Consider the following 16460-nt stretch of genomic DNA (forward strand, 5'->3'; position numbering starts at 1 on the left):
ACATTATCTTTGTTCCACATTCTAGTGAGCAAGCAAAAGTACATGCTTTTTTATAAAGATTTTATTTTTCCCAAAACAATCATAAGATTTGTTGGATTTTTCCATTGTTATCATCTCCATGTGGTGTCTCCACCTTTTGACAGAACTTGTCAACACCACAAACTAGTAAATCAACAGTTCCCTTTCGGGAACTCCACACTGCGTCATCAACGCTCTGGGGAATGCCATTGGCGAACCCGCCTCTGAATCAGTCTGTAACCAATAGAACGACGGGAGTGACGTCACCGGCGCGGTGACGTCAGCGACCAGGAAGTATATAAGCACGTGCGTTTCAAACCGGCTTCAGCTTTTGTCATTCAGCGAAGCGCTCTATGTTGGTCTGTTTGTCTGGTTATTCATTGCTGTTTTTTGTGCCAGTTTGCACAGCTTTTGTTTGAGCAATGTCTGCCAAAAGGGGAAAGAAATTAGATATTTCTAAGGCGGTTCAGCAGCCACACAGAATGTGTGTTCCTCCTTGCCAGCGATTCATCGTTGGTGGGGACACACACAGGATGTGTGTGTTCTGCTTGGGAGCGGAGCATGCTCAGTCAGCCCTTGAGGGGGTTGGCTGTCCGCAGTGTGAACGTCTTCCACTGCGGGTGCTTCGTTCCCGGAGGGCTCTCTTCGAGGAGGGAGCCTTCACCAGCGTTCCTCGCGGGTCTGGCCCCGCTTCCGCCGAGGCGGAGCGGCAGCTGCACTCGTGGGGTTCGCAGCTCGATCTGTTGGAGGGTATGGAGACGGGTGATCCCCTATCTCCTTCCTCACCCAGCAGATCGGTTGATCTCCTCCTGGATGCGGAAGCCCGCACTGCGGTTTCTTCCCCCCGGGAGGAGGTCTCAACACTCCTCTTATCTTCCTCCGAGGAGGTTGATGTAGAGAGTGTTGATCTTCTTCAACCGCCTACGAAATCCCCACAATTTGAGGAGCTCCTGGAGGTGGTAACTCGTGCGGTAGCCAGACTCAACATCAGCTGGCCCGCCGAGCAAACCCATGAGCCGCCAGAAAGCAAGTTAGATGAACGCTTTCTGCGGACACGCAAGCCACCTCCAGGGCGGAGCCTTCCGTTTTTCCCTGATCTCCACAGTGAGCTGTCGAGATCATGGGAGAAACCATTCTCGGCCCGTGTTTTCACCCCCTCCTCCGGTTACTACGGTAACGTGGGAGGGGTCGAGGAGCACGGGTACAAGATGATGCCAGCAGTTGAACAGACGCTCGCGAGCTATCTGTCTCCTGCAGCGGCATCATCTTTGAAGGCTCCGACCTTGCCCACCAAGCCTCTTAAACTAACATCTAGCTTGTTGGGCAAGGGGTACGCGGCAGCGGGTCAGGCTGGGTCATGTCTGCACACTATGTCTGTGTTGCAGGCATACCAGGCCGACCTGCTCAAGGATTTAGACGACGGCAGGGAGGTGAATGTGTCAGAATTGCGGCGTACAGCAGATCTCGCTCTCCGCGCCACTAAGGAGACCGCCCGTGCTATTGGGCGGTCTATGGCAGCCCTTGTGGTCGCGGAGAGGCACCTCTGGTTGTCCCTGTCCGATATGAAGGAAAAGGACAGGGCCCTCCTGCTGGACGCCCCAATTCAGTCTCCTGGCCTGTTTGGCGACTCAGTCGATGCGGTCGTCAGCAGGTACCAGGAGGCTCGCAGACAAACTGCAGCCTTTCAGCAGTACCTCCCTCGCCGTGTCTTTTCCTCTGGGGCTGCTGGACGGGAGCAGCCCCAGCCGCGTACCAGCTCCTCACGCCGCGAGGCGCAGAAAGCGAGCGTTGCTACCCGCACCCCTCCCAGACCAAGGGGACGGGGTAAGCAGCGCTCCAAGTCGGGGGCCTCCAAGACTAGGCCCGACCTGAGGGTCGTGCTTCAGTCAAAGAGGTCCTCGGCTAAGCGGCCCTGACTGTTGTGGCTCAGGGCCGTTGAGGGCAGCCCCTCTCGGGGGGAAATGGGGTCCACCACATCATATGGTGCCCATTTCTCCTCGGGGCCCTCAGGAGACCAGTCAGCTAACCCTGCCAGTGTTTCAGGGCGCGACAGTCTCGCACAGACCTCTGCTGGTGGTCCCGCCCGGCAACGTAGCGGACCCAGTAAGTTTGTCACCCCCACGGGGGTCCTCAGAGCAGTTAATTCAGGTGTCGCCTGCCAGTCAGCTGTTACAGGCCACCGAATTAATTCCTCAAAATTTACCAGAAACCAGCCTCGAGAGGCTGGTTCCCTTAGTACACTTTCTGGCAGCGTGGAAACTACTGCCGAATGTGTCTCCATGGGTCCTGCGTACTGTAGAAAGAGGGTATCAAATTCAGTTCGGCGCCCCGGCGCCGCCCTTCAACGGGGTATTTCCTACTACGGTAGGCCCCGAGCAGGTTCTGGTAATGGAACAAGAAGTAGATTCTCTTCTGAGGAAGGAGGCCATCGAGGTGGTCCCTCCTCAGTTCAGAGAATCCGGGTTCTACAGCCGGTACTTCATTGTTCCCAAGAAGGATGGAGGGCTGCGGCCCATCTTAGATCTCAGACAGCTGAACCGCTCAGTCAGAAAACTGAAGTTCAGTATGTTAACTGTCAAACAGGTCGTGTCTCAAATCAGGTCCGAGGACTGGTTTGTCACGATAGATCTCAAAGATGCGTACTTTCACGTCTCCATCCTTCCTCAGCACAGGAAGTTTCTCAGGTTCGCTTTCAGGGGCAAAGCTTACCAATACAGAGTTCTTCCTTTCGGCCTAGCACTCTCACCCCGAACGTTCACAAAGTGTATGGATGCTGCTCTGGCTCCTCTGCGACTCCAGGGCATCCGTATACTCAACTACATAGACGACTGGCTGATCCTAGCCAGCTCAGAACAGTTAGCAGTCCAGCATCGAGATGCTGTTCTCGCTCACATGGAAGCTTTGGGGTTGAGACTCAACACCAAGAAAAGTGTGCTGTCTCCTTTACAGAGAACCACTTATCTAGGTGTCGTATGGGATTCGACCACGATGCAGGCACGTATGTCTCCTGCTCGGATCGAGTCGATCCTTACTGCAGTAAATGCGGTCAAGCTAGGCCTGTCACCCACTGTCAAACAGTTTCAAGTACTGTTAGGTCTTATGGCAGCAGCAGCCAACGTAATACCTTTTGGCCTGCTGCACATGAGGCCGCTACAGTGGTGGCTCAAGACCAAGGGTTTTTCCCCGAGGGGAAATCCTTTCCGCAAGATCAAGGTCACGCGGCGATGCCTTCGTGCCTTGAACATGTGGAAGAAACCTTGGTTTCTGTCTCAGGGCCCGGTTCTGGGAGCACCGTGTCGCCGCGTCACGCTAGCGACGGATGCATCCCTCTCCGGGTGGGGAGCGGTCATGAGTGGCCGCTCGGCCTCCGGCCTGTGGACCAGTCAGCACCTCTCATGGCACATAAATTGCCTGGAGATGTTGGCGGTCTTCAAGGCTTTGAGGCACTTCCTCCCAGACCTGAGAAACCGCCATGTGTTGGTCCGCACCGACAACACAGCGGTGGTTTATTATATCAACCACCAAGGAGGTGTGCGGTCACGCCCCTTATGCAAGCTGGCGTCCCATATCCTTCTGTGGTCCCAGGAGAAACTCCTCTCTCTGAGTGCAGTTCACATTCCTGGACATCTCAACGTGGGGGCAGACGTCCTGTCGAGGCAGGGGCAAGTAAAGCCCGGGGAATGGATGCTTCACCCGCAGGTGGTGAAGCAGATATGGAGAGTGTTTGGCCAGGCTCAGGTGGACCTCTTTGCGACTCAAGAGACTTCGCAGTGTCCCCTCTGGTACTCTCTAGTGCCTCCAGCTCCACTTGGGCTGGACGCCATGGTACAGACGTGGCCGAGGCTCCGTCTGTACGCCTTTCCCCCGTTCACTCTGCTCCCGGGAGTTCTAGAAAGAGTACGCCGGTACGGAGTCAGTCTACTATTAGTAGCCCCATACTGGCCGACCCGAGTATGGTTCTCGGACATCATAGCCCTCCTAGACGGCTCTCCTTGGGAGATTCCGTTCAGGAGGGACCTTCTTTCTCAGGCTGGGGGCGCAATTTGCCACCCCCACCCAGAGAAGTGGAAACTATGGGTGTGGCCCCTGAGGGGGCGCATCTCATAAGTGAGGGTCTCTCAACTGAGGTTGCGGAGACCATCCTTCACTCTAGAGCTCCCTCTACAAGGAAACTTTATGACCTGAAGTGGAAACTCTTTACTTCATGGTGTAGAGAGCGACACGCTGACCCAGTCCACTGCCCAGTTGGTACAGTGCTGGAGTTCCTGCAGTCTCGCTTCTCCACCGGGATAGCCCACTCCACCCTGAAGGTTTACGTGGCGGCTTTATCGGCCTTCCACGCCCCTCTCGGTGGCCTGTCTTTGGGTAGGAACCCCCTGGTCATACGGTTCCTTCGCGGTGCACTCAGGTTGAGGCCTCGGGTGAACCCCAGAATCCCCACGTGGGATCTCGCTGTGGTGCTTGAAGCCCTCTGTAGGCCTCCATTCGAGCCCTTAGAGGAGATTTCAGACCGCTTCCTTACTATTAAGACGGCGCTGCTGTTGGCTCTTACTTCTCTGAGGAGAGTAGGAGACCTTCAGGCCCTTTCAGTGGCCCCTTCTTACATTGACTTTGCGCCCGGTTTGGCCAAAGCATTCCTCTACCCTAGACCCGGGTACGTACCGAAGGTACCGACAGCAGTACCACAGCCAGTCACCCTGCAGGCCTTTTACCCTCCTCCATTCGTGGAGAGCGACCATCGGAAGTATAATTGTATGTGTCCAGTGCGAGCATTGGACACATACGTCCACAGAGCTGCCCTGTGGCGAAAATCAGAGCAACTTTTGGTCTGCTACGGTCCCCCTAAGAGGGGGCTCCCTGCAACTAAACCCACTATCAGTAGATGGATCGTAGATGCCATAACTACAGCTTATGAGTCCTCTGGCCTCCCATCACCGATGGGCGTCAAGGCTCACTCTACCCGAGGCATGGCGGCCTCGAAAGCTCTGATGGCAGGTGTCCCTATCCAGGACATCTGCAGTGCGGCGGGTTGGTCTACACCTTTGACCTTCGTTAGGTTCTACGAGCTAGACCTACGAGCCACTCCAGGCTCCTCTGTCCTAGCTGACAGGAGTTATACCTCGTGAGCCTGAGGGCCGAGGTAGAAGTTCCCTCTTCGCTGGGTACCCCCCAGGCAGAGATGTAATTTCGCTCGCGTCCTGGCAGTTTCCCAGGCGGAGCCCATGCCAGTGCCCTGGCCACAAGTTTCCAGGCACTACTTGTGTCCCTCTTGTCCGGGTGCGCCCCGACAAAGGACTATTGTCTCCTCGTGTGCCCGAGGGCCGAGGACGACTCCTTCCTCTCGGTCTGGTTGGTCACCAGACAGAGGCCTCCACCTCGTGTGCCCGAGGGCCGAGGTGTTCTTGCATTCCCTCTTCGCTGGGCACGTCCCAGGCAGAGATGTAATTCTACTCGCGTCCTGGCAGTTTTCCAGGCGGAGCCATTCCTGTGCTCTGGCCAGAAGTTTCCAGGCACCACTTGGGTCCCTCTTGATCCGGGTAAGCCCCGACAAAGGACCATCCTTTCTCCTCGTGTGCTCGAGGGCCGAGGAGAACCCCCTATCTGGCTGGTGACCAGACTGGGGTGTATGACCAAAATCTCGTGAGCCCGAGGGCCGAGGTTTATCCCTCTTCGCTGGGTACGTCCCAGGCAGAGATGTAATACCGCTTGCGTCCTGGCAGTTTCCCAGGCGAAGCAACCTGGTGTTCCGGTACCCCCAGACACCTCTTGTCCCTCTACGTCTGGCTGGTCCCCAGACAGAGGTGGACTCCTTTCCTCGTGTGCCCGAGGGCCGAGGCGGATCAGATCCCTCTTCGCTGGGAGTTTCCCAGGCAGAGATGTAATACTGCTTGCGTCCTGGCAGTTTTCCAGGCGGAGCCAATCCAGTCCCTCCTGTGCTGGCTGTTCCCCAGACGGAGTTTTGGACTATTTCCTCGTGTGCCTGAGGGCCGAGGTTCTCATCTCTCTTCCTCTTCGCTGGGTGCGTCCCAGGCAGAGATGTCATCACACTCACGTCCTGGCAGTTTCCAGGCGGAGTTCTTCTGGTCCCTCTTTGCTGGTTTCCCCAGACTGAGCGACCACTTTCCTCGTGAGCCCGAGGGCCGAGGTATATACCATCTCCCTCTTGCTCTGGCATTTATCCCGGACAGAGGTGTAATACTTCTCCTGTCCTGGCAGTTTCCCAGGCGGAGAACCATCAGTGCCCCTCAGGTAAGTATCTTCTGGCACTGCCCTCTCGTTCTGGGCTGGTCCCCCAGACAGAGGGATATTGTCTCTCTTGTCCTGGTAACCCCAGGCAGAGAGCTCTTCCTGGCCTGATCCACCAGAAGCAACGCTTTCCTTTTTCCTTTCCCAGACAAACACCACTGGGCAGGAACTTGGAATTATGGATAGTTGGTATATCGTTCCCCAGAGCGTTGATGACGCAGTGTGGAGTTCCCGAAAGGGAACGTCCCAGGTTACGTATGTAACCCTGGTTCCCTGAGGGAACGAGACACTGCGTCTCTGACCATAATTCCCGCATTCCTGCCGCGCTTCGCTTCATTCCTGGAAGCTGAAGCCGGTTTGAAACGCACGTGCTTATATACTTCCTGGTCGCTGACGTCACCGCGCCGGTGACGTCACTCCCGTCGTTCTATTGGTTACAGACTGATTCAGAGGCGGGTTCGCCAATGGCATTCCCCAGAGCGTTGATGACGCAGTGTCTCGTTCCCTCAGGGAACCAGGGTTACATACGTAACCTGGGACGTTTCCCACCAGATGAATAATTAGCTGAAATCATAGAGTCAAACCACAACCAACACAGCCAAAGCTAAAATATTTTTCAGTCTTGTTTCACTTCCAATAGTTTAAATATGGAATCACATTTGCTGAGGTTATGAAAACAAACTCCCACAAAAAGGGTTCTCATTCCTTCTCAAAATCTTCTGCTGCAAATGTCAGTCTACATGTAGTTGTAACTGTGGTTGTTGTTAAAAAGCACAATTAACATATTATCCAATGCTATTTTCATTAATGTTTTTCCCACTGATTTCTATTGATTAGTGGTGAAATCCTAGTTATAGCTTTGACTTTTATAGATGCTTATTTTTTGAAGTTAAACATTTGGACACACATACAACTTGAAAAATTAACATTTTGTGGACTGGTTCTTATCACAGTTGGGATGCAGACATGTTTGGACTTCTGTAATGTCAAGGGTCAAGAGCCAGGCAAGGGGCCGCCATTGTTATTAATATATGCCACTCAGAAGGCAAGTCGAAGGAAAAATAGACAGCCATGATCTGAATCAGCTGCCTTTCACAGACAGCCCTTGAAGAGAGAAGCCAAAGTATCATCTACCCACACAGCACACCACTATGTCTGGAAAGTGATAACACTGCATGTACTCTCTTCAATTACACTGCAGTCAGGCTGCATTTCTTTCAGTATGCATCACAACCGAACTGTTACTCTTACTAGCCTTTCCAAGGAGTATGATAAAGATCAGCTTTCAATCTAATCAAACATATTTTTAGAGGAAACCATGTGACTCATATATCAACCCATTCCAATGGTCTAGTTCATGTTGCCACAATTATTGGCACCCAATTATTGCAACGTCCTTTTCCCAAGATAACCGTTCTGAGTTTTCTCGTATAATGCCTGATGAGTTTAAAGAAAGCCTAATAAGAGATCAGAGACCATTCGTTAATACAGAATCTCTCCAGATCCCTCATATTCCAAGTTCCATTTTGGTGCTTATTCTCTTCAGTTCACCCCACTCATTTTCAACAGGGTTCAGGTCAGGGAACTGGGACGGCCATGGCAAAAGCTTCATTCTGTGCTCAGTGACATATTTTTTGTCTTGATTCGGATGTTTGCTTTGGATCATTGTCCTGATGGAAGATGTAACCATGGTCCATTATAAGATTTCTTACAGAGGCAGTCAGGTTTAGACTTATCTCTTGGTATTTGATAGACTCCATGATGCCATCTATTCTGAACAAGATGTCCAGGACCTCCGGCAGAAAAATAGCCCCACAACATTAAAGATCAAGCAGGATATTTAACCGTGGACATGGAGTACTTTTTATCCCTGTCTGCACTAAATCCATCTGCCAAAAAATATTTTTCTGGTTTCATTTGACCGTAGCAGTTCCAGTCGTGTCTGACAACTGAATATGTTGAAGTTTGTTTTTGAATGAGTGAGGAGGATTTTTGTAGGGGTTGTTTAAAGGCTTTCTGACCCCAAGATTCAACTAATCTCTCCAATTCTTTAGCTGTGATTCTTTGGCCACTTAAACTCTCCTTCTCAAGGCAGATTTGTAACATCTTTAGTTCATTGGAAATTCTTCATTATTGCCCTGATGGTGGAATAGAGAATTTTCAAAGCTTTAGTTAGTTTCTTACAGCCACTTTCTGTTTTGTGAAGCTTTACAATCTTGTTCTGCACATCAGAAATACATTCTTTGCTTTTATTGATGGATGATTAGGGCGAATTTGGTCTTTGTGTTCCTCCAGTAAAACACGAAGTCATGGCTGGACAATTTCATGCTATATTTTATAGATATTTTACTCAAAAGAATTTCTAGGGGTGCCAATAATTGTGGCCAACATGCATTGGAGAAAAACATTTATTTCATAATGAGATATTCTCCCCACTTTCAATTTAATGAACGGTTAGAATTTTGAGATTTTTTTTTTTTAAATGAAAGATCAAAAAGATAAACGATGCAGAATTGTTTTCACAGCCGCCTTTGCTCATATTTACCAGGTCAGTCAGTATGTTTACAGCTACTAACCAAACAATAACACAAATGGTTATTTAACACATGTATTTGAAAGTAGTTATTGCCCCCTGAGTATTAAGGTTTGCTAAAACTAGACCAACGCAAGAGCAGACATTAAGTATATTCAACTAAACGTGTAGCATCAAAAAGTTTAATCCACTGATTCATTTACATTCTCTAAATGATTCCTTTTAGCCCATGTAAAACAGTGTGATTCTAAGTTTGATTGCATTTGTTGTAAAATTAAGTTACATTTATTGTAGTCTGGCTAATTTACATGTTGTTATGGAAAACATGTTATGTGTACAACATATTTTAGCATTTCTAACTTTCTACTACATCTATTACTAACTACTTACTACTACTAACTAATTACCATGTAATTTCAACAAGGTGTAACTTATATTCATTATTGCCCTGATGGTGGAAATGAGAATTCAATGCTTTAGTTATTTTCTTACAGCCACTTTCTGTTTTGTGAAGCTTAACAATCTTGTTCTGCATATCAGAATATTATATATATATATATAATTTGCTTTTACTGATGGATGATTAGGGGAATTTGGTATTTGTGTTTCTCATATTTATAATCTTGTGGAACAGGAAGTCATGGCTGGACAATATCATGCTCCTAGTCACCCTGGTGTGCTAAAAAAAATACTTCAGAGATATTTTACTCATAAGCATTTCTAGGGGTGCCAACATGCATTGGAGAAAAACATTTATTGCATAATGAGATTTTCTCCCCACTTTCACAGGTGTTTGGAAGTAGTTCTTGCCCCCTGAGTAGTAAGGTTTGCTAAAAACCAGACCAATGTAAGAGCAGACATTAAAGGTTGTATCAGCGATTTCTAGCCTAAAACATAAAGTGTCAATTTCAGCTGACCTTTCTTCACGATCCGCTCGCTGCCTGCCCCAACCAATCAGCGTCAGGGGTTTGGTGTTGTTGACTTTCGCTCCGCCTCCCTCACATCCATGCACCAGTAGGAAAGTCCACAACACCAAACCCCTGACGCTGATTGGTTGGAACACTGTTTGTTTATCTGTGGAAAGGTTGGTAGTGCCGATTGTTTTTTTGGCATATCTCGGACTCTAGGCTGACCAGAGAGACGCGTTTTTTCCACAGACAATTTATGGGGCAGGCAGCGAGCGGATCGTGAAGAAAGCTCAGCTGAATTTGACACTTTATTTTTCAGGCTAGAAATCACTGATACAACCTTTAAGTATATTCAACTAAACCTCAAATCTCAAGTTTAATCCACTGATTCATTTACATTCTCTAAATGATTAATTTTAACCCATGTGTCTTATTTTTTATGGGAAATATTTGGTTAAATGCTGCTGTTCATGAGTATTTTTAAAACAGTGTGATAGCATTACTAACTTTCTACTACATCTATTACTATCAATGTAATTTTAACAAGGTGTAACTTTTATTCATGTGCCACTTATTTTCTGGTAAATATGGTAGTTTAAATGTTGAGTAGCTTGTATCTTGGCAAGCTACCGCTGTAATGTAGCTTCCCCAGCACTGGTTCAGCAAGATAAATGACTTGATGATGAAGGTAGTGATCTGATGCAGAAAGAATGCAGGCATCAGACTGTGGGACTCTAGAGAGATAAACTCTCTCCAGGTGAGGTTGAGGTCTGGACTTCACACCACACTTTTAGGAAAACTGTAACATTTTATAGAGTCTGGTAAAACTCTGAATTTCCAGTCCTCTCTGTGGTTTCCCCAACATTTTTTGGCAGCTGAATGCAAACAGAAGAGTTTCCTCTCAGGCTCTGATTTCTTTGTGATTAGAAGACCTAAACAAAAACCAAAAAGGCTTGAGCTCAGCCGAAAGAGCACATTTCTTCTGCTGAAGAGGCAGTGGTTATATTTTGGTAATTGCAAATTTTGCTGTTACATTTGGAAAGAGATACAAGCTGCAGTGCACCAGAGTTACACAAAGACATTGCTTCTAAAAAAACATATTTGTGGAGTCATCTTTTTGGAAAATCAAACCACAAGATGAGATATCTGGAATCTCTCATATAGAAGGCAATGAGAATTTGCTAAAATAAAAATATTACAGTAATATCACACGTGTCATCAAAAGAGCTCTCAACATAGGAAACTGTAGCTTACTGAGACAGCAAAGTCTGATAAACAAAAGTCAGATGTCAGATCCCATTGAATGTTTCCAGGATCAAATCACAGAGACCAACATTACATTCCCTGAGAAATGAACAAGCAACAAAATTTGGAAATAGTTTGAAAAAATGAAAATTCTGTCATCATATACTCACTCTCATGTCATTTTAAATCTGTTTAACTTACTTCTGTGGAACAAAAAAGAAGACTAGTCTATTTGTTTAATAAAATATGTTTCCATGTTTCACATTCAATATTCTCTTTGATATGCAAGAGCTCTAAATATATTAGGAAGTTGCTATATAATCTATAATGGATCTCTGCAATGTTGAGTAACTTGCATAAAACAGCATTCGATAGATCTGTAAAAACTGGGCTCTTCCTGCCTTTTGCTACTGCAGTGTTACACAAGACATCCTGTGCCGTGATGCCCTGCGGTGCGATTGGGTCCCCACAAATCTCCAACACCACTTAAGTTAAAGGAAACAGTGTATGCAGGTCCATCACTGCTGCAATGCTGCACAATAACTATCCACTGACATCAGCAAATCCAAATATTTTATCCTTTACAGACTCATGGACACTGAAAAAGGCAATGACCCAACAGGAGGTAAGGAATGAAGGAGATCCAATACCTTATGAAAACAAACCCTGGGAGAAACGCTTTTTCCAGAATCCTAAGAAGGATAGAACGCTGACATAAAGTGACTGGTGACCAGAAGATACTCCACTTGCTTCACTAGCATAATCTGGGGATCACATATCCATATGCTTTCTTCAGATCAGCAGCCTGAACATTCCTTGCAACAATTCTTGTTTGATATTTGAGAGTACTCTGATATCCAACTCTATCCCAACTAGCTTGGCATCATCTTTCCTTGACCAACTTCAAAAGCCTGTCTTTTCTAAACCCTACAGCTCTCCAGTACACATATCAAAATCCTTTCAAAGAAGGGTGACAGCTCTCAACCTGTAAAGAACATCCTGGAACCCATCCTCCACTCCGGACAATTTGATTTCCATGTCCAATGCGCATAATCAGGTTTGGATGCTATTGAGCTTTGAAGGTAGAGTTGGTGCTGAATGGTGGTAAGTAAAGTGTGTAAACACAGAGTTTGCCTCGTGTTAAGGTTTTACATTTACAGAGGCTTGACAGCGCAGTATGGGTTGTATTGTAACACCACATGGATGAATACCAGGAAGAGGAATGTGAGTTAACTCAAACAAGGACAGACGCACACGGTGATAAGGTCAACTATGTGGGTATAAAGCCTATTATGAGTTTTGCTTACAGGAAAAAGGGGAGAGTTGTGCTTGCGTCTGGTATAGTCGTGTGGTTTCACGCACGTAGAGCAGGAGCATTGTTTGGAGCAAAGTTTAAGGGCGAATATAGAGGAAGGCAGCTGTTTATAGAGGCTGAAAGTCTTTGTCTTTGTAGCCCTCACGTCAACCATGCATAAAGGGGCAACTGTGGGACATCAGTTTATTCAAAGCAATAATCATATAATCAAGCAAATTACAGTGCTGATGCAGAAAACAAACATTTCAGTAAAAAATGAAAGAATCCGAATCCTTCGGGGAAAAAAGTGATTGATTTTATCTAGATTTTTTTGGCAAAATATCTGTGAAGTTGTACCTATTTTTTACTTGCACAATGACATTCAGCTCAAACAGATCTGGTATTTTTGACAAATAAGGGAAGGAGAATTTGAGAATGTGAGTTCAATTCAATAATTAGTAATACTGATATCGAGAAAGCAGGGAAGCAGATTCTAAAAAAAAATATTGATGTTTATAAATGTGTCATTTGCTAACATTAGTTACATTAGTAACATGAACAAACAATGAACAATACATTTATTACTCTATTTATTCATCTTTGTTAATGTTAGTTAATGAAAATACAGTCATTGTTAGTTCATGTTAGTTCACAGCGCATTAACTAATGTTAACAAACACAACTTTTGCTTTTAATAATGCCATTAGTAAATGCTAAAATTAACATGAACTAAGATTAATAAGTACTGTAGAAGTATTGTTCATTCTTAGTTCACTAACTAATTTAGTTAACTAATGAACCTTATTGTAAATCTTCTGATACATTACTAATTCATTACATCACGTTGCATCACAAAATTGGATTGTGATTCAAACTGCGACAGACTGCTTCTTTATTAATTAAACTTTTTTTTAAATGATATGAATGAACAAATGAGATCCTGGAATAATTATGTAATATGATTTTAAAAATTGATTATGAAAAAAAAAGCAAACATTTTCTGAAAACCATCCAAACCAAACTTCTAGGCCGGGGTGCTGAATCAACAATGCATTACCAATGATCCACAGTTTCATTTCAACACAAAGGGATCAGATACCTCCCTATGCTGTACAGAGTCCACAGCCACGAGGGCCATACAAAATGCATATACGCAGTACTCAAATAGCCAGCTCTGAGACAGTAATTATTATAACAGAGGTACCATTTCAAAAGCTAGAGATGAGAGTGCATAATAAAAGGTTGACAGATTGACAGGCAGCTCTTGCCTCGCCCATCTCTGTCCTGCCACGCAAATGGAAAGGAGCTCTGTGAGCCCTGATATACTTCAATCAATAGATATTTAATATGGAAAGCTGCAAATATTTGTGTTTGACATGTTCATCTGGTCATGGTCTTCCAACTGGCAAATCACAAGTGCTATAGTGAAGACTCCCTTGAACTGAGCAAACAGTATACAGAATCCCTTGCACAACTCTCTGGAGGTCAAAGCATGAACTGCAACCTACTGTAACATCGGAGTACAGCAAATAGACAAGAGATAGATGGCAATAAATGAAAAAAAAAACGTGTATTTTACGTTTAAACGTGTATGGAGGTATGCACTATAAAAATGAAATTACCTTAAAAAATCATTAAATTATTAAATATTAAGCTAAGCCGTTTAAAATCGATTTATCTAACAAATAAAAAAGAGAGAGAATAGGTAAAACAAGAGATTTAGCATTCATTCCAAACGGATGCATCCCATTCTGTGCAGCCATCCGCATACAGGTAACGTATAATGCAAGTTTAATTCTTTTCTGTGCAATAAAGTAACGCCATACTACAACAAAGGAGTCTGTTTAAGGTTTTATCAATCTTACCAGTCGGTTGGCGCAGTCTCGCTGATAACGTCCTGGTAGGCTGTTAAGAGGGCCAGTCTGTTCTTGCTGAGATTCACAGCCATGTTGCTGCCACTGCAATCATCCAGACCAGTGTAGCAGTGATGATGAGGAACGCGAGAGTCACTGCGGAGCGCGAGAAGAGGAGGAGAGATGTTGCACGCCGAACAAAGAGACGCTGCTGCTGCTGCTGCTGCTCTGCTGCGCGGTCCTAGCGCCCCAGGGTTCCTGGCGTTCTTGTGTTCAAAACAGCTACAATGCAGCACAAGTGGGTAAAATAAATAAGCCAAACTGTTTAACCCTTGTGCGGTAATCATTTGGGGGTCACACTCATGGTCCTCACGGTCAACGGTGACCGGACACCTGAAACTTAACTTTTTTTTTTCTTCAGTAAAACCAATCTAATATATTTTTGTTCAATAATATTTTTTCTTGTTTCCTTTGTATTTTTAGACAATTTTATGGCACTAATGATTATTTATGCAATAATTATGATCAATTTTTCCCACTGAAAATAGTAAAAAATAATTAAAATCCGAATTTAAAAAAAATCAATGAATGCAGTATTTTAGATTAAAATAGAGACTAGGGCTGTATCCGAAATCGCCCCCTATACCCTCATTCACTATTCCCTACATTAGTCCACTCATTCAGTCCACTTGAAGGAGTGAGTGAAAACGAGTGAGTGAATTCGGACACTGAGTGCACCGGAAGGACTGCCGCTTTTGCATAGTATTGCTTACTGTTTAACAATCATTTAAAACGGACAGTTCGAGTAGTTAGATTAAAGGATTTATCTTGAACTATGTCAAGGAGTTTACATATAAACCCTGGTTAAACAATTTAATAATCAATTTACAACGAATTTGTACCCGTGTTGTATGCTGTATTATGCAGTGGACAAGCGGATGGATGATTCAGCTGCGGGCGCCATCGTCTGGCGAGACGCGGGAATTCAGTCGGCGCGCGACTCTCACAGTGCATTATGGGTTATCTCTAGCTGTTGAGTGTACATCGGTTGTACACTCGTTTTTGCGGTGCATTGTGGGATTGAATGAGTGCACTCGGGAACGTTCACTATGGTTTCGAACACCACTTAAAATGGCTGTCCCCTCAAATAGTGCACTATTTAAGGGTATAGGGGGCGATTTCGGATACAGCCTAGGCCTTTCAAATCCATTTTTTGAAGACAGATTAGCACCACCTGGTGAGAGCAAAGTGAGAAAAACATGCTATTTCACAGTGTAACCACTAGAGGCCTGTAAAGAAATCAATAGAGAGGCTTGTGAATTTCCTAGCTGTTTTGGACATAATTGCTTGCTTATAATATAAGTAGTTGAATTGAATATATATTAAGACATTCTCAAAGAGTACTTTTTGTGAAGTTTTAGATTTTCTTCTTATAAATAATGATTTCAAATTAATTTTTGCATTATGATTATTATAGTCAATCCTACACTGCACTGCACTGACAAACCCAAGAGGCAGTGCTTGCTTCTCATCGCTGTTCACTGCAGATTTCAAATTCATTTCCAGTGTGTGTCAGTTTTGTCCACTGCTGTGAGCTTTTTTCTGCATTATTACTGAATTAATTTCACAAACTCCCAAAACTTTGCTTTGTTACAGACAGCAATTCATAGATGTGTGTGTGTGTGTGTGTGTGTGTGTGTGTGTGTGTGTGTGTGTGTGTGTGTGTGTGTGTGTGTGTGTGTGTGTGTGTGTGTGTGTGTGTGTGTGTGTGTGTGTGTGTACCTGGTATTCATCACGTTGCGGGGACCAAATGTCCCCATAAGGATAGGAATACCAGTAGATTTTGACCTTGTGGGGACATTTCTCAGGTCCCCATGAGGAAACAGGCTTATAAATCATGCACAATGACTTTTTTTGACGAAGTAAAAGTGTGCACAATCTCCTGTGAGGGCTAGGTTTAGGTGTAGGGGAGGTGTAGAGCGATAGAAAGTACGGTTTGTACAGTATAAAAACCATTACGCCTATGGAAAGTCCCCATAAAACATGTAAATCCAACGTGTGTGTGTGTGTGTGTGTGTGTGTGTGTGTGTGTGTGTGTATGTGTGTACCTGGTATTCATCACGTTGTGGGGACCAAATGTCCCCACAAGGATAGGAATACCAGTAGATTTTGACCTTGTGGGGACATTTCTCAGGTCCCCATGAGGAAACAGGCTTATAAATCATGCACAATGAGTTTTTTTGATGAAGTAAAAGTGTGCACAATCTCCTGTGAGGGCTAGATTTAGGTGTAGGGTAGGTGTAGGGCGATAGAAAGTACGGTTTGTACAGTATAAAAACCATTACGCCTATGGAATGTCCCCA

At 45.5% G+C, this 16460-nt stretch overlaps 1 protein-coding gene across 7 annotated transcripts in view; it reads right to left on the reverse strand.

Moving 5' to 3' along the window:
• Window positions 1-14248, reverse strand: part of dbn1 (drebrin 1) — a 100563-nt gene extending 86315 nt beyond the window's left edge. For all 7 annotated transcript variants that reach the window (XM_073824241.1, XM_073824238.1, XM_073824236.1 and 4 more), the window contains exon 1: window positions 14110-14248. In XM_073824241.1, the coding sequence (XP_073680342.1) occupies window positions 14110-14192 (83 nt within the window). In that variant the 5' untranslated portion in view covers window positions 14193-14248. The remainder of the gene's footprint in view (window positions 1-14109) is intronic.
• Between the last annotated feature and the right edge of the window lie 2212 nt (window positions 14249-16460).

Source organism: Garra rufa, chromosome 19, assembly GCF_049309525.1.
Source record: "Garra rufa chromosome 19, GarRuf1.0, whole genome shotgun sequence".
Taxonomy (NCBI): domain Eukaryota; kingdom Metazoa; phylum Chordata; class Actinopteri; order Cypriniformes; family Cyprinidae; genus Garra; species Garra rufa.